At 42.3% G+C, this 25,460-nt stretch overlaps 1 protein-coding gene and 1 long non-coding RNA gene across 4 annotated transcripts in view; one reads left to right on the top strand and one right to left on the bottom strand.

The window, feature by feature from the left end:
- Window positions 1-25,460, bottom strand: part of RET (ret proto-oncogene) — an 89,761-nt gene that overhangs the window by 25,123 nt on the left and 39,178 nt on the right. For both annotated transcript variants that reach the window (XM_053388189.1, XM_053388190.1), the window contains exons 2-11: window positions 20,282-20,533; window positions 18,748-19,038; window positions 16,629-16,870; window positions 14,697-14,898; window positions 12,070-12,269; window positions 6,648-6,906; window positions 6,201-6,326; window positions 5,157-5,267; window positions 1,976-2,095; window positions 625-878 (exon numbers count right to left, since the gene is read on the bottom strand). In XM_053388189.1, the coding sequence (XP_053244164.1) occupies window positions 625-878; window positions 1,976-2,095; window positions 5,157-5,267; window positions 6,201-6,326; window positions 6,648-6,906; window positions 12,070-12,269; window positions 14,697-14,898; window positions 16,629-16,870; window positions 18,748-19,038; window positions 20,282-20,533 (2,057 nt within the window). The remainder of the gene's footprint in view (window positions 1-624; window positions 879-1,975; window positions 2,096-5,156; window positions 5,268-6,200; window positions 6,327-6,647; window positions 6,907-12,069; window positions 12,270-14,696; window positions 14,899-16,628; window positions 16,871-18,747; window positions 19,039-20,281; window positions 20,534-25,460) is intronic.
- Window positions 1-25,460, top strand: part of LOC128413784 (uncharacterized) — a 36,527-nt gene that overhangs the window by 6,980 nt on the left and 4,087 nt on the right. The window contains exon 3 of one of the 2 annotated variants that reach the window (XR_008330457.1): window positions 9,611-10,002. The exons of the other annotated variant lie outside the window; for it this stretch is intronic. This is a non-coding gene — a long non-coding RNA (uncharacterized LOC128413784). Of the gene's footprint in view, window positions 1-9,610; window positions 10,003-25,460 lie in introns of those variants that run through there. 2 annotated transcript variants of the gene reach the window in all.

Here is a 25,460-nt window from a genome sequence, read left to right as displayed (position 1 = left end):
TTTCTAAGGACGTCCCTGATTTAGACAAGCCATCTCGGGTTTTTATTTAATCCTGGAATGTCCCACTGTTCTTTAGGATGTCCCTATTTTCATTTGAGAAATGTTGGAGGGTATAGAGTTATCTGACCCTCGAGCCAACTGAAGACAATCCTGTATAGGGAAGTTTTTTTAAAAAAAAAAAATTAAGGCTTTTATATATGTTGGGAGCTGCTCAGAGTGGCTGGGGCAACCCAGTAAGATGTGTGGGTTATGAACAGTAAAATTATCATTATGGAATAGGATGTCCCTATTTTCATTGAAGAAATGCTGGAGGGTATGGTATAGTATTTACCTTATTTTACCCTTTAAAGAACAACTTGTTACTTTTATTTACTTATATTGTGAACCTGGCTTGTTTTATGCCAAACAAAGTACCACCGCTACTATGTAGATTTAAGGCTCTAGTAAACAGCAGACATAGTAAAGATACATGGCGGCAGCTGTTAGAAGGATTTGAAAAATAAGTACAATGGTGGGAGTAAACCAGGAACTCTTCTGCACACTTGGTAAATCAGCAGTAGTAAATAGAAGCTGGTTCTCCATATGCCTTGAATGGTAAGTAGCTGAAAACTGGAAAAAACTTACAGGTATTTTAAACGTGTCTACTGACATCTGGTTCTCAGAGTCCATTGACGGTCGACGGACATTTGTTGATGAGTAGCTTATGGGGTATGACTGGGCAGGGCGGCGGAAGGTCATCTCTGCAGAAGCAATAGGTGGCTTTGGAGAATTCTTGTGATAGCGATGGATGAAGTAGGAAGAAAGGAGTACCGAAATAATGAAGGATAGCAGGACTCCTCCTGCAATCACAGTTTTGCACATGTAATCACACAATGGCTCTGTGGATAAAGAATAATTTGGTCATGGCACTTGCCACAATTTTTTCCTTTCCATGCCAATTAAAAATCACATTTAAAGCATCTCTATTGAAAGCAAGTATTAGGAGAAAACAACTTGGGAAGTAGAGGAACACCTACATCAGCTACCTAACATACTCTCAAATGTTAAAGCAGCTTTCACTGTTGCTAAAAAGCTGCTTTACTTGCTCCCTAAAATCAGCAGGCTGCATTGATCAGTGTTGCCAAATCAAGCCAACTGTGTAGCTTGAGATACTCCTTCTGTCTTTAGTTCTTTTTAGTCCCATCTCACTCAATCTTTAATTTTCTTCAATCTTCCTTTTGATCAAGAGTTAATTAAAGGATAATGTCAGCCATTAAATGGGGGGGGGGGAGTCCTTGGAAAATTAAAAGTGCTTGCTCTTTCTTCATTTCCATCTCTATTTAAAAATGATAATCTAAACATCAGAATAATTATCTCCATATTGTATTACTACTACTATTACCATAGCACAATCAGTGTACATGGCCACAGGGAATTTCCTATCCCCTGGAAGCTGATTTTATTAGCAAATGAGTTGCAGCCAGCATCTTATGACTGCTTGCCATTGACAAAGCTTTGGGGCAAGGAAGCTCACAACACAATTGCCCCCAACTCATGCAATGTGTGCTGCTTTACAGTATAGTCAGGGAGATGCTTTTGGGTGTTGTGGAGAGCACATATCCCAGCTGTAAGTCATAGGCATGTGGAATTCAGAATCCACAACCAGCACACAGTGACCTGAGGGCAGTCAGTAAGGAGATGGTGACAGTTATGTGTGGAAGTTTATTTCCATTAGCGAAGGCATGAGGATGATCACTCATTTCAATGTGCTCCTACATCAAAATCTCATTGTGTACTGAATGTTTCCTTGGCAGGAAGAAATACACTATCCTTCAGTTTCCATCTGCGGTTGTGTCCTGTATGCACCCTTCTATCCCATGTGCATGTGAGAGAGAGAGGAAGAGCACACACATAGATTTTTTTATCTCTTGAAGATGGAAATGTTGGAGCATTCAATAGCACAAGCGTAAAGTCAGTAAATAAACTTCAGACTTACCTCTGATATCATCTTTCTCGCAGTAACAGCTAGTTCCTGGAAAGCAGTGACAAACTCCATGTCCTGCCTTGATTCCCAGTCCATTCAGGCCTTTCTGGTGGCCACCAACAATGTTGGTCCCTAAATTAAACACAAATGTGAGCATGCACCATTCCACAGCCAGGGCTCAAAGTATCATGTCAGTATGTTCTGTGGGTTTATCCTGTTGAGCATTTGAAATTTCGTTTGTAAAAACAGGAGAAACAAATCTGGGCATGAAAACTGGCATCTGTCTTTGGGGCTTTAGCTCTAAGAAGCAACTGTATGAGACCTTGTTTTTGTGTGGCTATTATGATGATTATCAGTTGCTGCCACAAAACAGCCTGCCTTAAAATATGACAGTAAAGACAAACGTGAAATGGAATTCACAATGGTGTATAGATTTGCTGTACATGCAAAAGCAGCTACACCACTGCTAGCTTTACTTTACTGGAAATAGTCTTCAAAGCTATAATCCTGCCCACTATGCCATGACTGGGTCCTAGCAAATCAATAGTGTATATCCACATGCAACGGTATGCATCAATCTATGCACAGAATATGTTGCCAGACCTAGACTGAGGGGTGTGTGTGTGTGTGTGTGTGTGAGAGAGAGAGAGGGGGGGGAGGGGGAGAGGGGGAGAGAGAGAGGGGGGGAGGGAGGGAGGGAGGGAGGGAGGAGCTGCTGGTGTCCTGGGTGGCAAGGTGAGAGGAGTGGCAATCTGCATCCTACCCTGGTGACAACACAGCAGCAAGAACCACACTGAAAGGGGCACTTCAAAGCACTGAGCACAGGGATGGCGATCTGCTCATTTCTCTCTTCCCCATCATTGATTGGCAGGGGAGAGACAAGGCTGGCATTTGCAAGTGGAGCGTCTCTGCTTTGCTGCTCTTGCTTGCAAAACATAGCTTTCTTTCTCCCCTCCCCGCAAGCTGGTGGAATGGGAGAGACAGACATCACTTCTCTTGCAGGAATAGGTGGAATGGACTTATTCCCCAAGTGCCATTGTAGTGGCTGTGGTTGGGTGCTCAAGAACATATTCAAATAAAATACAAGGCAGGTTGATGCTATAGCACAGCAAAGAAGGATAGGGAAACAGGCATGGGTAGGAGGAGGTGATTTGGAAGCAATGGAGAACGGCCAGTCTTCCTCAATAAGGGCATCTTCCAGAATACAACTCCCATGAGCTCCAGCTAGTGTGGCTAACAGTCGGGGGGGAATGGAAGTTGTAGTCCAACACAACTGGAAGGGTTTGGGAAGACCACTGGGAGGTGTGAGGGATAGGGAAAGCAGGACATGACAATAATGGAAAAATTATTGGGTTGTATGAGTGTCAAGGAAAAGAATGGACTATCCATTAGCTTTTGCCCATCTAACATCTGCATGTATTCCTCTAATGAGCTCTAATGATGAATTGTTGCTTCCAAGGGAAAATGTAGGGTATACTTGCTTACTGGGGGTGGGGGTAAAAACAATGTTTTGCCAATGCATGCATGCATGCGTGACGAGGAAGAAGCAATCTGGTTTTGGAATGTAGCAGTAAGTGGGACAAAGGTCTGAGTTTTGCAGCTGACAGGAAAAACTGGATGGGTGGTCCAAGTGGATGCTGTTTGCTTTGGGGAAAACTGATTGTATTTTATAGACGAGCATTTTCTCTCAATGCTTGTCTGCTACCCCATGTTCAGTGTGTGTATACTTGTAAATAAACAGATGTCCCCAAAAAATGCCTTGTGTTTCCAGTGCTCGCTCCTCATAAGAAAATGAACCTTGCAGCAGTTTCCTAGTGGAAGTTCCTACCACAGAGGGATGTGGGGAACCATATGTTTAAACAGAAGATTTTTCATCAAGGCTCGGCAAACCAGTCAGTGCCAGCTGATGATGAGAATCAATTAAGAAGTGCACAGGCATTCCCGAATATAAGAGAAGCATAGTATTTTGCTTACAATACCACAGTGCTGAGTCTGCTTCCTACTATCGCACAGTTCTGTGCAAGGGCAAGCTGCCCCTAGAACAACGAACCCCACTTTAATTTGTGGCCTGGGTATCAAGAGATAATGTATGATGTGATAGGTGTACCTGTCACACACATGAGTGCACCTGTGTCTTCCGAGACTCAGCATGCCAGGCCAGTATCTGAATGGGTGAATAGCTGGAAACCCTTACAGCCCATTGCCATTGCTTATTCAAAGTAAATCCCACTGAGTTTAACCAAGGGGGTCAAATGTAGGACTGCAGCATAAGAATGCTACCCTGAGCATACTTAGCTACAATACATAGGTAACTAAGAAATACACACACATTAAATTTGGACTTCAGCCCAGTACAGAGCACAGGAGGAGGATAATGGGAGAACCAGGAAAATAATATCCCCTTTCACTTCTTGGAAGAATCAGTTTAGCCTTTTTTCCTATTATATTTCCTCATCTTAAATGGCAATAAAGATACTTAACAACTTTTGCAGAGTGCTCAGAGACACTCTGGCTCAAGGCACTCAACAAAAGTGCTAAGTATAACTACATTATATAACCCTTTAACTGAACATTAAACTATCCAGGCAGGATGTATGCTATTACTGAATATAACCACTCAACCCAGTAACTATGGAACTAGAACTCATGGTGCAGTTCTGCTGCAACATCAGAGCCTAATGTGAGAATTATCACATTTAAATAAAATAGAAACCAGTACCTTCAAGACATAACCTTTCTTTAAAAAAATTATTTTGAATCTATGTTGTGTTTTTAATTCCAGTTCATTTTTTTGAGATAGCCACCCTGCAACTCTGGGCATCTTCAGAAATAGCCACTAATGCAGAGTGGCTGTGGTTGGACCAAAATAAAACAACTAGCAGAGAAAAACCAAGTAGAAAATCTCTTGTTACGTTCCTAGAGTAGTTCTTTGGGTCATGGCTATTTTCAAAAAACAATAAAATAAAATACAGAATAAGCACATTCTAATATTTATACAGGCACCCTGCATAAATCAGTCTGAATGCAAAAAGTAACACAGCTGTTATCTGCCTTAAAAGAAACTTGCACAACCTTGAAGACAGTTGTAAACGTTTTGGCCCTGGTTCACATTTAAGATAAAGCAACAGCTTGACCCAGAAGTAGGAAAGCAAAACTCAAGAGAAAAGAAAATTGAGAGGTGTCGATTCCATACTTGTGCAATCTTGAGGGCATATTTTTTTATCTCTGCTCTCAACAGCGTCACAGATAGCATCCGGGCAGGTCTTGATGCTTGGAGTGCAGGTGGAATAGTTTGTTGTTATTCCTAAGAACAAGAAACAAAAGAAGGAACTTAGCATGTTGTGGCCTCAGCATCTTTACACTGCAAGATGAGCTACTGAAAAATTACCCTTTACTCTTCCTAAAGTGATGCTGCATGAAACCGTCAAAGGAAAGACTGTAATTATATTTATTTTTCAGTTCAGGTGACTTTCTGAATCTGAAAGCTCTTTCTACACCTCTTCAAATAAGTTGATTAGGACTTTGCTAAATTTTAGCAGCAAACATTTACAAGGCAAATTGGTCCCTTCAGGCCTTGGAACATCCCCTGAAGAAGCACATAGTAATTCTTCTTTATATGTGTGTGTGTGTGTGTGTGTGTGTGTGTGTGTGTGTGTGTGTGGTTTATCACAGCCACTGTTCCAGCTGCTTGCTGTACACCTCCAAGACTGAATCAAACTGATCCTAATATACATTGTCTCCATGGCAATTTACTATATTGGTCTGAAGGAATTCACCTTTAAATACATATGCTGCCACTCCAAACAAAGCTCTCTTATCAGTGACATATTTCTACTGATTATGTAATAGATGACATAGTGCTATTCTTCTTTCCTGCACAAAATCTCATACAAAAGTGTTTGTCTAAGAGAAGGATGAGAGGAATGGAGAATGTATTTGACTTCTTATAGTTTGCAATCACAACATCTGATTTCCCGGTATCTTTAAGTATCACCTCTCTAAACACACACACACACACACACACACACACACACACACAGAGCAGTAAAGGCTGCTCAAGGAATAAAATGATCAATTAATATTAATATGTTTGCAACTCATGGTTACAAAGAATGCCCTGAATGTCCTTGATATCTGACTGAGGTTCCCAGTGACAGAATTGCCCATGCTCTTCAATGCTCTCTTCAGATCTGCCCTACTCTGGATTCCCATTCAATTGCTGAATGTCTGGACATACCTTTACCACTTCCCTGTCTCCACTGGCATTTTCCCATTAGCGCTCCGAGGCCACCACACTCTTCACATTCTGATCGGGTCTTGCTCATCGAACATGAGTCTGGGCAACCATCATCAGTATGTATAGCTACAAAGAAGAGGAGAAGAAGGGCCTATACCATCACCAGAAAATTCTGTAAGCGTCTACCCAATGCTTACAAAATGCAAAGAACACATTCTTTCCTTTGAATTCAAAGGATTTCATCCAACAACACAGTTCTGTGTTGCTGTCCCGAGTGAGAGAAGGGAGGGTGTTAACAGGCTCCCTGAGGCCTATATCTCACATGCATGCAAGGGCTGCTGCATAAAAAGGCCTGAATAACCAAATATTTTGCATATTCAAGTATAGGAGGCTTTGCGTATTCAGAGCTCATATCACCGGCAAGACCAAAGCCCAGAGACAACTTACGTGATCCATCAAGGACAATGGTAACATGGGTGAGCGCTTCCTTCCTGCTCTGCTCTTCTTTAGCTAGTACAGCGTACTGGATTTCTTTACAGTCAGGTCTCTGTAGCACAGCAGAATCATTCACGTAGAGGGTCCCATACTGGTCTTCAGGGCCCTGAGCAATCTCCACAGCATAGCAGCTGACATTGGGGGTCTGTAAGCTATAGGTGACGTTGACGCCATAAAACCTCATGCAGTTGTCAATGCAGATTTTTCCTATCTGGGCTCAAAGAAAAAAGGAAATCATCATCAAAAATGCCACCAGCAACAAACATACTGAAGCAGCACTAATGGTGGCCTCATGCATGTTATCAACAGTTAATATCATAGAGAAGCAACAGTATATTCAGAGATGCTAATGCTCTGCAACTCTGGACACAATTTCACACATTGTGGGATCTGATGACAACTGGATTGGTACAAATACTTGTTTGCAGGCGAAACAATAATTTTCTTGCTCATGTGGTTGGGGAAACCACATTTAAATATGTGAAGAAGCATCTACACAGGGCTTCCAATTTTAAAGCCATAATCCTATCCACACTTGTATGTCAATAAATCCCTTGCATTCCGCAGGGCTTACTTCCAAGCAGACTTGCATAGGACTGGGCTGTAAGCATGGATTTCTATGGCCCTGCATTGCTTTCCTCCTCTCACACCCATCAAACCATGGTGGAATTGCTTTGTGGTGTGCTCTTTCTCATGTATGCAAACACTGCAACCAAGCAGGTGGGGCCAACTGAAAGGGACTTTCCTGATTGGCAACCTGACAGTAGCCAACATTCAACAACTAAAACACTAACAGATTTATTGTGGCATAAGCTTTCACGGACTAAGACACATTGAGTGATCTCCCTGGTAGATAGGTCACACACATGCTCACACAGAGATGAGTGCAGAAGATAACACTGCAAACAGCAGATCCCAAAAGCCATGAATTTCACACAGTATAGAAGACATGTGACATTTCAATGCAAAGTTAACAGTAAATGCTATTATGTACATTTGACCTTTGTACAGATGGGTTATGTACCTCTATTTATAATGGCCTTTGGGGCACATTGTTTACAGATCCCATCTCTCTCTTTTCATATACACACATACACCCCAAGGGTAACAATGCATACATCTGATGCACTGAGCTCAATTAGTGCCCCAAGATGTTTTGTTCTGCAACCAGACAAGAAAAACACAAATGTAAAAAGATGCAGCATCTCATTTCATTTTTATGTATCTCTATCCTCAACTGCAATCCAAATGGAAAGTATGTGTACTGTGAGATTCACAGCAACTTTCCCTCCTTAAAAAATCACACGTGACCATTTTGCCTGAGAACAAGCGGATAGCGCCTCCTTTTTGAAGCCATTGGGGGGGTTAAATCCTATTTTTGATGTGGGACAGGCTGCTGCCAGGCCACGTTCATGCTTCTTCATTCATTCACTTGACTGTCAAAATGGAGAAATGGCATCAGCCCAAAGGTTAATTGTTCCTTCATACTCTCATATTTTCCTCAGGGCAAAAGGCCATTTCACCTTTGCGTTAGTTCATCCTGAACTTCCCCCTGTGCTAGCTAATCATTCCAGATTATGCTTAATACTTCAAGAATGTGGAGTGCCACCCTCTAGGGAGTGAGCTGCTTGAATCAAATTCCTTGCTGCAGATCTTAAACTGACATCCAAATTGAGAGGAGGGAGGGGAGATGCTATGCCCCAAATCATATGCACACCGGGTTATGTACCAACCTGATATGGTGAAGGCACAAGCTTGCCTCCTTCCATCCTGGGGCAAGAACCAAACAAACTGGGGCTGCACATGACTGGGCATTTGCATGGAGCACTTGGCTCAGGTGAGATGATACCTGCACAGCAGAGAGAGCAAGCTTGCTAGCTATTTTCCCACTTAGAAGGCAGTAACAATTATTACCTACAATTACCACCCTTCAAATTGAATGAAGAAGGGAGGGTGCTGATTTCCTCTATCTGTAAACAGAAACTGAATGGCACTTCTTATGGAAGGGTAAGCTCAAGATCCCAAGTATTTTGATTATTTCCTCTCTTCCTGAAAAACTGCATTAGGAAGTTTCCACAGGACAAAGCAGTAAATAAGTTGATGCCTGAACTCCACATGCTGATAAAAGCAAGCCAGCCTGAAGCAAGCCTGAAGCACAAACATATGGAATGCATCTGTAATGTATATTCAATCTACAAGACTCAGGAGGAGGCATTCCAAGTATATTTTTATATGCTGTTCAAAAATGGGGGAGAAACATTGTAAAGCTAATTATAGGGGTGAAGAGGAATGTTTAGTTTGGTTAATCCATTCAGTCTTACTTTTAAAACCTCATTTATTTAGTTATTTCATTCATATTTTTTTATATTATTTAGTTTTCATCTCCCATTGCCTTCAATAGGATACCCAGTTTCTGTTTTGCTGCTTTTGCAACTTTTTTGGGGGGGGGGCTTTCTCGATCCAATTAGCATTAAACTTTCAGAAATTCTCCTCCAAGGGATCCTATCTGAAATTTTAGACAGAAAATAAGGGAACTGATTTTATAGACAATAAAAAGGCAAAGCCCAACCGTGATTTAAACTAACTGTAAATAGAACTTTGCAAATTCAACTAAAGACACTCACAGGAGCAGCAAAAACACACCAGGTGCTATCAGAACTCCAAGTCTGCCGTGTTGGGTAGGATACAACATACCTGAGACCTTCACTGTCGAGGGGAAAACAGATAAGTATAAATACCCCTGCCAGCTGAAGTCACCTAGGAAGTAATGGGCTGGGCCCAATCTGGGGAAATTAACCCCACACTAGGTACACTTTTTGCAGTAGGTGCCTAAGAGGAGTAAAAGATTGCTAAGCCACTAGCCAACATGACACCTGTGTCTATAAGCTAACTCTTGTATGGCTTTTGTTTTGCAGATCACAACCACACAGGTTGCAGAGGCGCTTGGCATCAACCATAGGTGGCACGCATGATACGTGCTCAGCCACTCCAGACATGCTCTGCTTCTTCCCCCGTGCTGCTAGGGGAGAATTATGCTCTGTTGCTATACCAGGAACCACCTCCAGGGTCCTGGGTGGCCACCAGGGAGAGACTGGTGGTCCATTATCCAATGCTGAAGGCCATCAATCTAGCTATGGTTAGGATGTGAGCTGTGGTGTCATCGCCTCTACTGATGTGCCTGCTCACCTCCACCTGCCACACCTGAGAGGGAGTGTCCCCTATGGGAGCAAGGGGTATTTGGTCTGCCTGTCATTACTGCATGCTGCTGTGACTGTGTGGGCTTCCATGGCTCCAATAAAGCTCTCCTTCGCATTGCTCTCTTTGTGTTGTCATGGTTTCTTGATTTGTGGGGAAGCATGCGGGGTCTGTGATTGCTGTGCATTTCAGGGGTGCCAGCGTGTGCACATGCATTTGTTTCCAGTGTTGCACCGGGCTGTGCTTGTTATGTGCATGTGTTGGTGGTTGTGTGTGTTTTGGGTGGGTGGTACGTCAGGATTTGGTGTCATTGGTCGAAATTGTATGTCTTTGTGTCCGCTGCCAGGTGTGAGTGTTTTCTGCTTGCCACAGCGTCTTTCAGCCACTGCCAAGTGGATTTTGGATGTAGCAGTTTTTGCATTGACAAATTACCAGCAGCCATTAACCACTGTTGACCCATGAAGCTTAAATTGCTCTGCAACTATGTGGGTGCCACTTGCTCCCCCAGTCTCCCCCAATTCATATACTTGCACAGGCTGTGGGTGCTATCCAACATTAGTCTACTTAGAGTACGATTTGCCGAGATCATGTAACTTTTAATTAATGTATTTCTCTAAAATATAAACTGCAAATCACTTCACCAGGAGAGACTGGTCCCTTCTTCCTCTCCCGGTGGCCATTAAAAACCAACTGCCCTGTGAGCAGGAGAGGAAGCAGCAGCAAATTGTCGTAAGTGCCACCTCTTTAAATAGCCTATTTTTACTGCCTTAATCATATGTTGCTGTTTTTATCAATCTAACGCACGCCACTCTAGGAGCCTTGTCAAGCGATGAGGGAGATGAAAATACTTTAAGTAAGTAAACACAAGGGAATGGGGAGAGGTAGGAGTAATACAGTGCAAAGTGGATTGAAAATGCTTCAGGGAACTGCAAGGGCTGACTGAGTGGGAACTGTTTTTGTGAAAGACAAAGAACAAACCAACCAAAAGACAGACCTGCAAATATTCACTAATGGAGGAGAAAATCTGCAGGGGCAAAAACAAAAACAAAAACCCAAGCATTCTCTCCCTCTTTTATAGACTTTCACAATTCCCTCTCCTTAGCACTATGATTGGAAGGTTCTATGGGTGAAAAAGACCCACCAGAATGTTGGACACTTTGGTTCCAATGTGTTTGAGCTGAAGACTGGGCAGACTCCTGACACCCTGCTCTCTCTGAAACCTCCATCTGACCTATTCTGACTCGTAAGGGGTGGGGGTGGGGATGAAAGCTAAAATAGTTTTGAGTGAGTACCAGATTAATTATACGATGCTTGGAATCATTTTGGAACTCGTGCATTCGTTTCTTTAATAAAAACGAATGAAACAAAGGGGCCCTTCATTTCATCTTGCCCATTCATTAAAAAATGAATGTACACTCAGCTAGTATTCTAGATCTACTGGAAGATGAACAACATATAGTGGGGGTAAATATGTAGGAAATGAGGGAGTAGTATGATCTAGCACAGGGTAGGCTGATGGGTGGTACATGCCCAGCAGTGGAAGTCAGCAGGGAGGGTTCCCTAGTGCTTAACCCAGCTGCCATCACTGCATGACTCACATGAGGCGCGCTGATAATTTCTAAACAAATGGATTTTTTTTAAAAAAGATCAAAATCCCTAATATGAACATTTTCATACCTTTTGAGTGGCCCTGAAATTGCCTACTATGATGTCACTTTTCAAGACTCCCCAGAACAACCCCACACACCCAAGGTTTGACACACTACAATATTCAACCTAGAGGTTGGTCACGGGAGGGACTGGTTTCTACAAGCCTAGAAGTGCAGCAGTGGACAGACTTTAACAAGGAAGAAACTCTACACCTTGCACCATCAGAGCTGAGAAGCTGTATGAGAAGAGGACCAGGGTAGCCATTGAGACATCTCCCTTCTGGAATGAAACGCCCCAGAAATGGCAGGGGACTCTGTGCTCTCTTTCCAACCTGAGAGGGAGGACTCCTTAGCAAAACACGTCCGCCCTTGGCACAAGAAATTGTACTAATTTTTTTTATTTAAAAAGTTGGAAAGACAACAAAGGACATAACCAACCTCTGAAGGATATTCATTTATATAAACATTTTCCAGCACTGTAAATTCCAAGTTGAATTTCCAAATGGAACAAAAGAGCACACAATCCTTACTTGTGAAAAGTTGGCAGCATTTCTGTTCACTGTGAACTGATATGTCACGTTTGAAAACTGGATGCTGATTGGAAGAATGGTGACATTGAAGTGGAGCATCAGGGATTTGTTAGGCCCCTGGTATTCTGTGTCGTTCACAATAACGTCCACCTGGTGGGAGCTGCTTTCAGTAACTGAAATGCTCTTGCCTAACACCAGTCCTGCAGAAACAGAAGACTGGACTCATTAAGTTTGCAATACATAAACACTTCAGGGATACTCTCTCGAGGAAAGAGAAAGGCGGTCAAGAGAGACATCCAGTGGACACAGAAAGCAGGGCAAAAATGGCTGGTTTGGAATGCAGGAGTGAAAAAGGCACCCTAAGAGCAGATTGTAGAATCAGAGTGTCATAGAACTGGAAGAGGCCACAAGGATCGTTTAGTCCAACCCCCTGCAATGCAGGAATCTTTTGCCCAAAGTGGGGCTCAAACCCACAACTTTGAGATTAAGAGTCTCAAACTCTACAATGTAGAGCTCATGGCGAAAATTGGGCACAGGCATAACGGTGTGCAGAGCTCTGTTCTATAAGACAAATAAAAAACCCCACTAAGCATGTGCATCAGAGAGAAACAGAAGAAACAATCTTATTTGGAACAGTTACATGACCCAACATTGGCTCTTCAGCCCTCTTTCAATCATACTTGTCACAGAGATGTGTCTGGCCCCTTCATTATGCAGTTTTCATCAGACATACTTCTTTACTCTGGCCTTGGACACTTCAGATATATATTTTAGGACCTACCGTATTCTCCTGATTGTAATTAGTTTAAACTGCTTTTAATACAGCGGACCCCTGGGTTATGTTACCTTCAGGTAACCTGAAAGTACACACTTCTGGGTTTGCCGCGGCAAACCCAGAAGTGTATACTTTCAGGTTTCACCGCGCATGCATGTGCAGAAGCGCTCTATCACACCATGCACATGCGCAGAAGCGGCACCTCTAGATGCGGACTTTTTGGGGTACGTACGGACCCCTTGAACAAATGAAGTTCATATCAGGAGGGTCCACTGTATTGTACAGTGGTGCCCCGCAAGACGAATGCCTCGCAAGATGGAAAACCCGCTAGACGAAAGGGTTTAGCGTTTTGGAGGTGCTTTGCAAAATGAATTTCCTATGGGCTTGCTTCGCAAGACGAAAATGTCTTGCGAGTTCCTGCAGGGGTTTTTTCCTCCCCCCCCCCTTTTTCCCAAGCCGCTAAGCCGCTTATCAGCTGATCTGCTAAGCCGCTAAGCCACTTATCAGCTGATCCGCTAAGCCGCTTATCAGCTGATCCGCTAAGCTGCTTATCAGCTGATCCGCTGATCCGCTAAGCCGCTTATCAGCTGATCCGCTAAGCCCGCTAAGCCGCTAATAGCGCTAATCCGCTAAGCCGCTAATGGGCTTGCTTCGCAAGACGAAAAAACCGCAAGACGAAGAGACTCGTGGAACCGATTCTTTTCGTCTTGCGAGGCACCACTGTATTTTAAAATAACAACAACCTGCAGGAGAATGCAGGTGAAAGTCTTATTTTTGATTCAATAAACCATGGCTTGTTGGACCAAGACTGTTATGTCTGAACCAGAACACTTATTATACTTTCATTTAAAGGAAACAGTATTACTATTCATTGTACAGACTGGAATATAATCTGACCATATGCCTTTGCACAACAGTTGCAATTAAAAGCTCTTGGTTTCTTGTCACCATATAAATATTGAAAAGGCCAGTTAATTCCATCTCCTAAAATTTGAAAATGCTCCAAACCATCTTGAACTTTAAAATTGTTAACTGGTTTATTTTAAGACACAAATCTTTATCTTTAGTCCACTAACGCAACTGGGAATTATGCCAACAAATGAACTGAACTGAAGGTGCTGAACATGAACCGTTGAGCTGTGAGCACAATGGCATTCCATTGTTGGTTAGGATTTTCAAGCATACCTGGCAAGTTCCCATGGTTTGCCATGAACTTGCGTTTGCATATTCTTGCCTTCCATAGTAAAGGCAGTTTACCATAAGGGATTTAGTTAATAAAAGGCAACCTTGGTTTCTTTGAACATCTCAAAACTGAAAAACTTTTCCATGGCAAAATCCAACTGTTGCTGGTGTATATCTCAACATAAATAAATAATTACAGTGCAGGTCCTAGTTTGTTGCAAAGCATAGGAGATTGTACTTCCACCAATGGTGATTAGTCAGGTCTGTTATCTGTGAAAGGGATAATGTGGAGCACTCCACATGTTCTGGACTATGATTCCCATAATTCCTGGCCATTGGCCATTCTGGCTGAATCTGATGGGACTTTTAGTTCAGAATGTCTGGAGGTTACCAGGTTGTCTACCCTGATTTATGACTATTCTATACGGCCCTTGCTGGCTGAAAGGATTATTGCTACAGCATCACAATTATCTCTTTAGCACTGGCCACTGGACCACAATGAATTATTATCTCATGACATTCCCTGGCCTCCCGGAAGTCTGATACTATTACTTATTATCTCACATCTCCAGCTTATGATTCAAAAGCTGGATAAGGCAGCAAAATGCGGAACTAGTTCTTTGTAAGCACACTACTACTCCTTTGGGAATAATAATCCACATAAACTTACTGTATTCGTGTCGTGTTCCCCTCACTTGGCTGCCATTTGGGTTGAACAAGATCTCATGGAAGTTGTGCTCCACTTGAAAGGTCTCCTTGATCCATGGATCAGATGTACTTATGGTGCCAGTGTACTTCTTCCTGCTACTCTCTATAGGGAAAATAGGGGTGGTGTCTGCATCGTAGACAGTTAATTCTGCAATGACAGTGCCCTTTAAAAGAGAATAGGTGGGAGGAAATTGCTTGCAGTCACAATATATTATTTCTGGCTTGGCATTTAAGCATTATCCTAGAATAAAAAATATAATGTAAAGTGCTTCAATATGCAACAAATTTACAAGGCCATGATAATTATCCCATTAGAAAAGAGTACAGTAAAGGTGTCTGCTTGATCTCAATTAGCAGGAATCTGGATTACTGGTTTTAGATTCAGATATGCTTCCTCAAACCAACATTGCATACATGATTAAGCTTGCTGGTAAATAGTTAGCATACAGGTTTTCATTCAGCATTCAGAGTATACGGTGGTCCTTCAATTTTAACTTTCCAGAGCTAGCTGAGGTGGATAAAATGGGAAAAAATGGTTCTGGCCTGTTGGTGGCAGCAAATATCCAAAAACGGTCAATCCCTCCAATGCAAAATCTAGCAGCCAAAGAAATAAGTTGCCCAGGAAAGAAACAGGCCTATAATTTTAAACTTACTTTTCTCGTGATAAATCTGTTAGAACTTTTTAACAAAAATATGAGATTGTATTAAAGGGAGCTCCAACACAATAGCACTCTGGAGTGTTTAAGAGTGAAATGGGGTGGGGTAGGAGAGGGGACACTCCTAAAATCTTCCCCCATTGTCCTATATAAAAGGGTTTCAGATTTCTTCATTTATTTGGGATTGGGGCAAGCTACCAGCTCTGGCCCTGACTGCTTTATTTATTTAAGAAAACCTACTGCCATAGCATCCTGAACATCCCAAATTTCATCTGACTGCTTTATCGCAATACAGCTGGGGGAGGGAGAGGAAATGTAGCGCAGGAAGGAGAGTCCTTAAAACTTATGATGTACTTATGATGTACATTCACTTGACTATAGACTGAGTGGGACTTAAGCAGGCTAGTTCCCTCCGTCTCCTTCCATTTTCCATTGATATTTTAGCTGACGCCTTCAATATTCAATGGCTCAACTGCCCTCAAACACAGATTTAATTGAGAAGATTCACTGCCCCGACTTCCAATTGCTTTAGACATATTTCCACAACCCCAGAGCAGACAATTATGCTGCTAATAGAAAACAATGGAGAAATCCAGGATTTTAACAAAGCATCTTCCTCCTCAACCACCAAATCGGCAGCAGGGAGGAAAAGATCTCTTGTAATTTGCATTCAATGTAATGTGACCCTGGAAGTTCCCTCTCCAGACAATGAGATGAGTTACTCTACTATTTTCTTATCTCAATGACCTCAATGTTCCGTATGTCCTGGAAGCTCACAGGGTCCTTTAGAACATTTATTTTCTGTTGGCTTACAACCTTATATGCTTCTGCATGTTTTGGAGGTGTCTAAGTGTGTAAACAGCATTACATTATGACTCCTTGGTATTTGACAACCCAAAATTTGCTACTAGAGGGAATTAATGATTAACATCATATTATGGGAGAATGTTTTGTATTCATGGGTTGCTTCTGGAAGTGCTCCCATCAACACCCTCAAGAAGAAATGTTTCACTTAAAATTTATCCATGTAACTCTTGGGATGGACAAACAAGATCCGTGTTTCCTACCAGGTCCTGCTACAGGAAAACTTTACATGGACCTGAATTCTACATTTCCACATGGACGTACTCAAAAGAGCCCTTCAAAACATGCAAAAATCATGGGAGTGGAAAGGTTGCAAAGGACTCTTAAATCACCAACAAGTCACAGTAGCACATTGCACCATCATGGAGTGTTACCTTTTTCCTGCTGAACTCCACAACTGCATCTGCCGTGTTTGTGTCATTAGGCAAGAAGGGGGGCATGTCATCTTCATCAAAGACAGCTACAAGAAATGGCACCTCCTTAAAAGTTTCCCTGGAACCTTCTGTCACAGTACATTTGGCAATCAGCTCATACTTCTCTCGCTCCTCTCGATCCAGAGGCTGTGCCACGCTGATACTCGCCGTGTCCATGTTGTAAAGAAATGGCACACCTTTATCTAGAAGACAGCAAGAATAATGTCTCATTCCATCACTAACAAAGCAGGAGCTCTTTGTGATACAACCTGGGGGGGGGGGGTAAAGGATCCTATGCCAGAAGTAGACAATTCACAATCAGCAACACCCAAACTGCAACTCAAATCCAGTCAATTATGTGTTATTTACACCATTCTTCAATCTTAGAACTCTTTATAGAGTTCTGGAAATCGTGCTGGTTATAAAAGACTGGAATTAGGGGTTGAAAGGATTCCCCCTGTTCTATACCTTTATTGTATCTCTGGTTTGCTCTGTCTGGCATTTCATTCCTCCTCATATCATTAGGGAAGACCCACTCACCCCCAAGTGATAAAGACCCACCACACCTACTGTCTAATGTGCCTTTGCCACACTAGCGAATGAACTATTGATGGATGAACTGTGGCTCATGACAAAACTATCAAAGGGTGTTGCTTTTTTCTGTTAAATTAAGGGATAGTTATTGTTTCTAATGCTTCATTGTTCTACTATATATATATTTAACCTTATGCTTATATATCTTTAATGATCGCATAATGTTTTTAGCTATGATCTTCTTGCCCACTTTGAATATTTTTCTGTGGAAAAGCAAGGGAAAGGGGACTACCTGCACCCTGTATCAAAGCAGGCACGTTAAATCTTGCAACAGAGTGAAATGAGGGAGATGAAACTTCAGGGAGCAAGAAAAAGATGCAAGGAAATTTACAAGGCAGGCTCAGGTAGTTTTTGAGGCAGAGGGCTGTTCCTTCCTCCTTAGTGGTGGTGCTGAAGGACAGCAGAGAACAGGTCAAAAATTCGCAGCCAAGGCAAGACACTACGGTACTGCAGGAAGTGCCTTTGTCCTGTTGCTAGAGTCACTGCTTTGAGACACCCCTGCTCCAGTCTTACAAGAAAGAAAATGTGGAAAGGTCCATTATTCTATTTATCTATTTAAAATGCTTCTTTACCTGCCTTTCCCAGATGCTCAAGGCAGCTCAAAACGTAAGTTACATCATAATCAAGATGAAGAGGAAAACTAGCATTGGTTTGGCTTGGATTTTTAAAATTTGAATCACTGGAAGCCCTTTCCAGAATCCCTTAAACACTTCAGCAAATACCCAGCCACATAAATGTTCCAAGACTTTTGCCGCAATGGTGGGGATGTGAAAATTCTCTTTCAGGACCATTATAAAAACAAAAAAAATTTTTCCTTCCAGTAGCACCTTAAAGACCAACTAAGTTAGTTCTTGGTATGAGCTTTCGTGTGCATGCACACTTCTTCAGATACTATCTTGGTATCTGAAGAAGTGTGCATGCACACGAAAGCTCATACCAAGAACTAACTTAGTTGGTCTTTAAGGTGCTACTGGAAGGAAAAAATTTTTTTGTTTTGACTATGGCAGACCAACACGGCTACCTATCTGTAACTAGGACCATTATAATGTATTAACCAGAATTCCCATCGATAATTCTTCTTAATATGGAATTTCAACCATCACTGATACAGTGTTTACTTAATGCTTTTCTGAAAATAGTGAAATATTCCTAATTAAACAATGAAGGCCATGAAATCTGTTGCTTAATGTTTTTTTTTAATTTATGGAATTTGCTGAACCATTGCACATGTGGGGGTGGGGGTGGTATAACTTCTATATCTAATCCAAGTTTCCAAATGTTTTGACCAAGTATTTTCATATGTGGCTTCTACCTATGCAAGTGCCTTCCAATGCAAACTTTTACCCAGCTTCCAACACCTCCTCCAGAGGCTCATGGGAGCCATACTTGGAAGTATGTTCTAAAGCTACACAAAAAACCCAATGAAATAAGGATTTGCGAAGGCAAACAGGATCCCCGCTACCCACTGGACAAGCAGCTGCTTTACCTGCTATCACCTCATAGGAAATGCTTGCATTCTGGCACTGGTTTTGCAGAGGATATGACTGGAGCTGATGGAATATCCCTGGTGGTTTGTTCTCCTTGATGTGAAAAGAAAGGTCCATATTGGAAAAACACAACTGGCTTGGCATCCCATAACTGCAAGCTGGCATGGTGGAATTGATAACAGAAAGCTTCACCAATACTTTGGTATAAGATTCATGGCACTCCTTCCCTTGGAAAGGTTGGGGTGAGACGAAAACTTGGAGGATCAGCTTTGATACCGAAATTCCTGGAACTATTAGGGAGGAGACAAGAGAAACAGGGAAGATTACAAAGAACCCTCATTTTAGCAATTCAGCATCATCTATGGTTCTATACCCACCTAGACAAAGCACCCCAAACAGCTGCCCACCATGTAGCTCTGAAGTGTTCCAGCTGAGATCACAGAATCACAGGATGGTAGAGTTGGAAGGGATCCTGAGGGCCATCTAGTTCAACCCCCTGCAGCGCATAACTCTTTTGCCCAATGTGGGACTCGAACCCAGGACCCCGAGACTAAGAGTCTCATGCTCTACTGTTTGAGCTATTTGGCCTCTCTTTCCCCCAAGTGCCACTGAATCACTTTGCCCTGATGGGAGGGAAGACCTTTCAAAGGGTTTTCATGGGACTTCCCCCCCCCTGCAGTCTGTCTTTGCTCTTTTATTAGGGTTTTAATATTTCCATGTATACTGCTTTCTGAGACTGGCCCAAAGAACGACGTAGAAAAAAAAACCAATCTTAAATAAAGAATTGTAATTTTCTGTTAACCGCAACAAACAACAATTAAGTCTCTGGTTTGTTCTTGTTCCTCTTTCTGTACAGTTCATTCAGAGCTAGGATTTTGGGTTTACAAGTAAGTTAAACATAACCTTAGAGTGCAGAGAGTTATTATTTCACTCATCTGTCACACGTTCCAAGAATCAATTAGAACAATTCGTCCAAGTGCTATCTCCTTTGAGTGAGTGGCTTGAACCAAAGTAGCAGAGAAGGACACATGAGAAGATAAATGGCCAAGACACTCTGGGCAACCTTCATATAATAAACTGCTACTTGCGAGCATCCTTTGAGGCCTGCTTCTCTGTCTCCACACATTAACCACAAGTAAACAAAACAGAATCACATTATTATTGATGCATCACTTCTTGTGTCAATCTTTAAAACTAATGTATTTGTGGTATGATATGTTTCTATAGGCAAGGGGCTGACTGGGTGGGGGAATAACGTGATGATTAATTTCTTGATCTCGGGGGTAACAACAGGACTGTTTGTTGTTCTTGCAGTTGACTGACAAGGTTACCCGTCTTCTTATTTGTGTCTGTGCCAATATTTAGGAAGAGGTTCCAGAGTACCTTCCATTCAATGAAGAGTTCTACTGATTTGGTAACAATTAGTATCTGGATAAATTCCACCAGATGCAAATGAAGGTAAACATGATACCACCCCCCCACACACACACACACTAGTGCAATGAGGACGTCTGCTTCATCTGCATGACTTACACAGCATATCGAAGTCCTCCCTATCTAGACTCTTATTGAGGAAAAGAAGTCCAGTTTTCTCTTGGATTTGAAACCAGAGATTGTCTTTACTTCCAGCTCGTGGGATGTGGAGTTGTGGGCACAGCCAAAAATATGTATTCTCCTCTTCCGAATCTTTCAAGGCATGGATCTGCAGCAGGGGGGTTCCGCTGGGTTGGTCAAGGTAGACGTTCTCATGATATTCCCTCCGGGGAAAGTAGAGGCCAAAGGCAACTGGAAAAGATACAGAAATGAAGGAATGCAATATGTACAATGACTAGGTGGACCTTTTTTTAAAAAAAGCACTTTGCAAAGGCAACACATTTCCTTTCTGTAACTTTCAAGAGATATATTTGTCCAGCTGGTTCTTTGGTTGATCATGCTAGATTAACCACCTCTTCCTCAAATACCTGCCTCCATATTGAGATCTGCCTCATAAGTTTTTACAGATCCCATCCCCATCTGGTAGGTGGTGACTGGACACGGGGACCTTCTATGGAGTCACATTCCAGGTTTGGAACTCACTCCCTAGGAAGCTTCAGCTGTGGCTGGGTTTACTGCTTTTTTTGACACCAGGTGAACCCTTTTTAAAATTTTCTCAGGCCTTTTCAATCTCTGTTTTTATTTTGGATGTCATCTGGTCAACTTGCTTCGTAATGCTTGTTAATTTCAGCATCGTTGTATCACATTTTTGCACTGGGAGCTATTCTGGAAACATCCTGAAGGGCAGGGTATTAAAAGCCTAACAAAAATTAAAAAGCTGTACCAGCTGCCGTGTGGTTCAACCCATTGCTCAATAAAATGCAAAAGGAAAGCAATAGTGTAGAAACTGATCTGCCACACTGGTTTTGTAAAAAAGGGCAGTTTGGTATACATTTGCTTCATATGCCTAGATGGGCCTAATATTTAAAAAGTGGTGATATGTGAATATGAATATATTCTTATTCTTTAATTTTATAACCATAACTGGTTTTAAATATATTATTATCTTGAACTGTGCAATAGTCAGATATCAGCAGTGCATGGGGACAATCCAAGAAATGTTGCAGCCTCAGGTAGAGGATGTTACCTCCATATTCCATGTAGCACACAGAATTTGGCTCTCCAGCAACTCATTGCATTCCCTTCTAGATGCAATGTTTATGTTTGTGAATTGTGTTAAAAAGGTAAAGGTAAAGGTACCCCCTGACCGTTAGGTATAGCCGCAGATGACTCTGGGGTTGTGCACTCATCTGGCTCTATAGGCCGAGGGAGCCGGCGTTTGTCCGCAGACAGCTTCCGGATCATGTGGTCAGCATGACTAAGCTGCTTCTGGCGAAACCAGAGCAGCGCACGGAAATGCTGTTTACCTTCCCGCCAGAGCGGTACCTATTTATCTACTTGCACTTGACATGCTTTCAAACTGCTAGGTTGGCAGGAGCTGGGACTGAACAATGGGAGCTCACCCTGTGGTGGGGATTCGAACCGCCGACCTTCTGATCGGCAAGCCCTAGGCTCTGTGGTTTAGACCACAGCACCACCCACGTCCCTTATTGTGTTAATCCTCTACAAATGTTTTTGTTAACTATGTTTATCTATATCACAATAAAGCAAGCATTGGTGGTCATATTGGTTCACTCTCTTTGCTAATTTAAGTTCCTGTACTGTATTGTTAAAATGGACATTTTAATAAAAATGTATGGGGGTGGAATTGCACATGCTATCTAAATGATAACATTTTAAAAACAGAAAGCAGGGGAGGAACAAATTAGCTGATCAATCTCAGCTGCCCATAACTGACCACTTGCTTTCTGGAGTCATTTATCCATCCCAAACACCTCCCTTATATTAAACCTTTCTTAATTTTCAAGCAATTTTCCTGTGAAAACTCTTCTTCCAGTGGCTAATGCATGAACCCACACTGTATCAAATCAACACTGACCTATTTGACATACCTACACTATAGACCTAAACTGATTTAACAGTAATTTCAAAATCATATGCAATAAAACTGCACAGAAAAGGTCAAAATGTTTTTTTAATCAAGTCTATGCTGAAAGCAACGGATCACTCTCAGTACCATTTTTTATTTCCCTTCCTGGTACTACTAAGCACTTTATTTAATTAGAGCTTAATCAGAACCCATTTCCTACAGTTTCATTCTCAGCAGGCAGCTCTGAAGTGTGGTTCTATATTTCCTTCCCTCAGACAGCTGCCTTTCCACATTGTTCACAAATCTGAACAGGTCTACAACTGTCAAAGAAGGAGCACTGATAAAGGCAGGTATGGAGCTGTAAAATATGCAACAAAGGAGCCTTGCTTTATGCAGTTATTTCATTTGGTCTGAATGAATTCAGGACCAGTAGCATAGATGTCAAAAGCATTGATACCTGAACTCTCAGGTGCTTCTCTGCTTCATATAAAGGAAACAAACTGACAAATATGAAATAATACAATACGTTACATCAGGAACTATGGCACTGCAATCTAACTTGAGCCAACAACACTGCAATTTAAACCTATGCTTGGAAAGCAAGGCAGAGGCATCCTGCAAGATTTGTTCTACTGCTAAAACAATATTCTCCACAAACATATTTTCTAAGAAATGCAGGTACTGGGATTCACCCCACCCATGGCAAGGAAAAGTCTTTATGGCCCCACATCAGAGACTCTTGTTAGTCCCATACTCCCTGTCCTCATCAGTGCTCTTCACTCACCACATTACCTGGGGGGCGGGATGCTACTGTGCTGATTCTGAGGTCTTTACACCATTTATTTATTTTTATTTATTATTAACTTTATACAAGGCTTGAGCTTCTTCCAAGGAGCTCAACACATGGTTCTCTTGCCTCTCCATTTTATTTTCACAACCATCATGTGAGGCAAGTTAGGCTGAGAGACTGCGACTGGCCCAAGGTCACCCAGTGGGCTTTATGACTGAGCAGGGATTTCAACCCTGATCTTCCAAGGTCCTAGTTCAACACTCTAACCAATACACCACACTGGGATCACACCATACCGTTTACATCACACAACTTGCATCTGAACCCTCTTAACTAATCTTAAGTGCTTTCTCATTGAGCTCGTGTTTTTTGCAACCTCTCTCCCTAGGTCCATAGGCTAATATGAACATTGTGCGGTATTTGTCTTCCCCCATAAATTCCCTTTCTCTTCAATGAACACAAAGCTAGATGCAAGGTGACCAGAGATGCCTGATTCTAAGAGTTTCTCCTAGTGAGCATCCTTAATTTCAACATCCCAGACTCCCTGAAAGTAGTGACATCATCTATGACATTGTGGTATATGTCATGCATGGAGAACTTCAGGCCTCTCTATATCTGACCCTATGAACTCTCCCCATCCATAACCACTCTTCCAAGCCTGCAACCTTCACTGACCCTGTTTGAGTGTTTTGCCTGGCTAGAATGCCTCTTCCTTGCCTGTGTGGAGGACAGAGAGGGGTGCAAGAAAATAATAATTCTAAATAATAATAATAATAATTCTAAATAATAATTCCCTATCCCTAGTATACACTGAATTTTAACTATGGTGCCAAGAAAATTTTGAACATTGAAAAACATTGAAAAGCCAGCAGCTTTTTTCCCTAATAGGCATCTCTTTCCAAAGCAGCTAACAAACAACCAGGCTAAAGTTTCTTTAGCCGCAGCATTCCCTAAATTAGAGCCCACTGCTTCAGCTCTTGTCCACATACAAAGTACAGTGTATACCTACTTCCTTCTGAATAGACAAACACAGGACTGCACTTTTAGCTGTCTCTTATTGTTGGACTTGCTTAATCAAGACCCTACAGAATGCTGTGCATTGCAGGTACACATTTCTATTTGGAAACATTACATAATTCCTTTGAAATATGGTCATGATTCACAAGACCACTGCCACTAGCAATGAATCACTGTAGCACGATTTACGGCTGCCTTTGTGATTTGTTCTAATGTATCATACATTAAACTGATAATCTAGGACAGTAATAAAGGAGGTGAACATTTATTAATAATTTCTTGCTGAAGGGTCTGACAAGTTGCAAAATGAAAACTAACAGCTCTTAAGAGAATGCCCTTGTTGTTTTCCACCTTTCCGCAATAATTTATTACTGCCATTTTATTTTGCACCTCACTACTCTGTGGAGTTTTTGTCACGAATCAAACTTGAAAGGCACCCATTTTTTCATGTCTTTAATCAACTAGCAGTAAAGGTAAAGGGACCCCTGACCATTAGGTCCAGTTGTGGCTGACTCTGGGGTTGCGGCGCTCATCTCGCTCTATTGGCTGAGGGAGCCGGCATACAGCTTCCAGGTGATGTGGCCAGCATGACTAAGCCACTTCTAGCGAACCAGAGCAGCACATGGAAATGCCATTTACATTCCCGCCAGAGAGGTACCTATTTATCTACTTGCACCTTGATGTGCTTTTGAAATGCTAGGTTGGCAGGAGCAGGGACCGAGCAATGGGAGCTCACCCCGTCACAGGGATTCGAACCACTGACCTTCTGATCAGCAAGTCCTAGGCTCTGTGGTTTAACCCACAGTGCCACCTGTGGCCCTTCCAACTAGTAATAGTCAAATGCAAATTTACTTATCACAAGTACAGTGGTACCTCGGGTTAAGAACTTAATTCGTTCTGGAGGTCTGTTCTTAACCTGAAACTGTTCTTAACCTGAGGTACCACTTTAGCTAATGGGGCCTCATGCTGCCGCCATGCCACCACCACACAATTTCTGTTCTCATCCTGAAGCAAAGTTCTTAACCCGAGGTACTATTTCTGGGTTAGCAGAGTCTGTAACCTGAAGCGTCTGTAACCCGAGGTACCACTGTATGGCTCTACCCATTTTCTCTTGCTACCCCTACAGCATGGATCTCTCCTTAAAATCTACCTTTTTTGCAAGGGGCCTCTTCCCAGGTCATGCCTCTCATTGCCCTTCCTTCACACCCTCCTTGAGGGTCCTTGCACTCTGACGACGATGCTTGTGGTTTGAGTGTGTGTAGAGACTACCCTACTGTAAAAGGGTAAATTCATTGTTTCACTCACTTTTGACTCTGGCCCCCACCCACCACTGACTTGTGGTGCCCAAAAGGGAATAAAGGTAAAAGGTAAAGGACCCCTGGATGGTTATGTCCAGCCAAAGGCGACTATGGGGTTGTGGCGCTCATCTCTCTTTCAGGCCA

Source organism: Podarcis raffonei, chromosome 5 (genome assembly GCF_027172205.1).
Source record: "Podarcis raffonei isolate rPodRaf1 chromosome 5, rPodRaf1.pri, whole genome shotgun sequence".
NCBI classification, from domain to species: Eukaryota; Metazoa; Chordata; class Lepidosauria; order Squamata; family Lacertidae; genus Podarcis; species Podarcis raffonei.
Note: the sequence above shows the minus strand (reverse complement) of the source record. Positions and strands in the feature narration are given on the sequence as shown.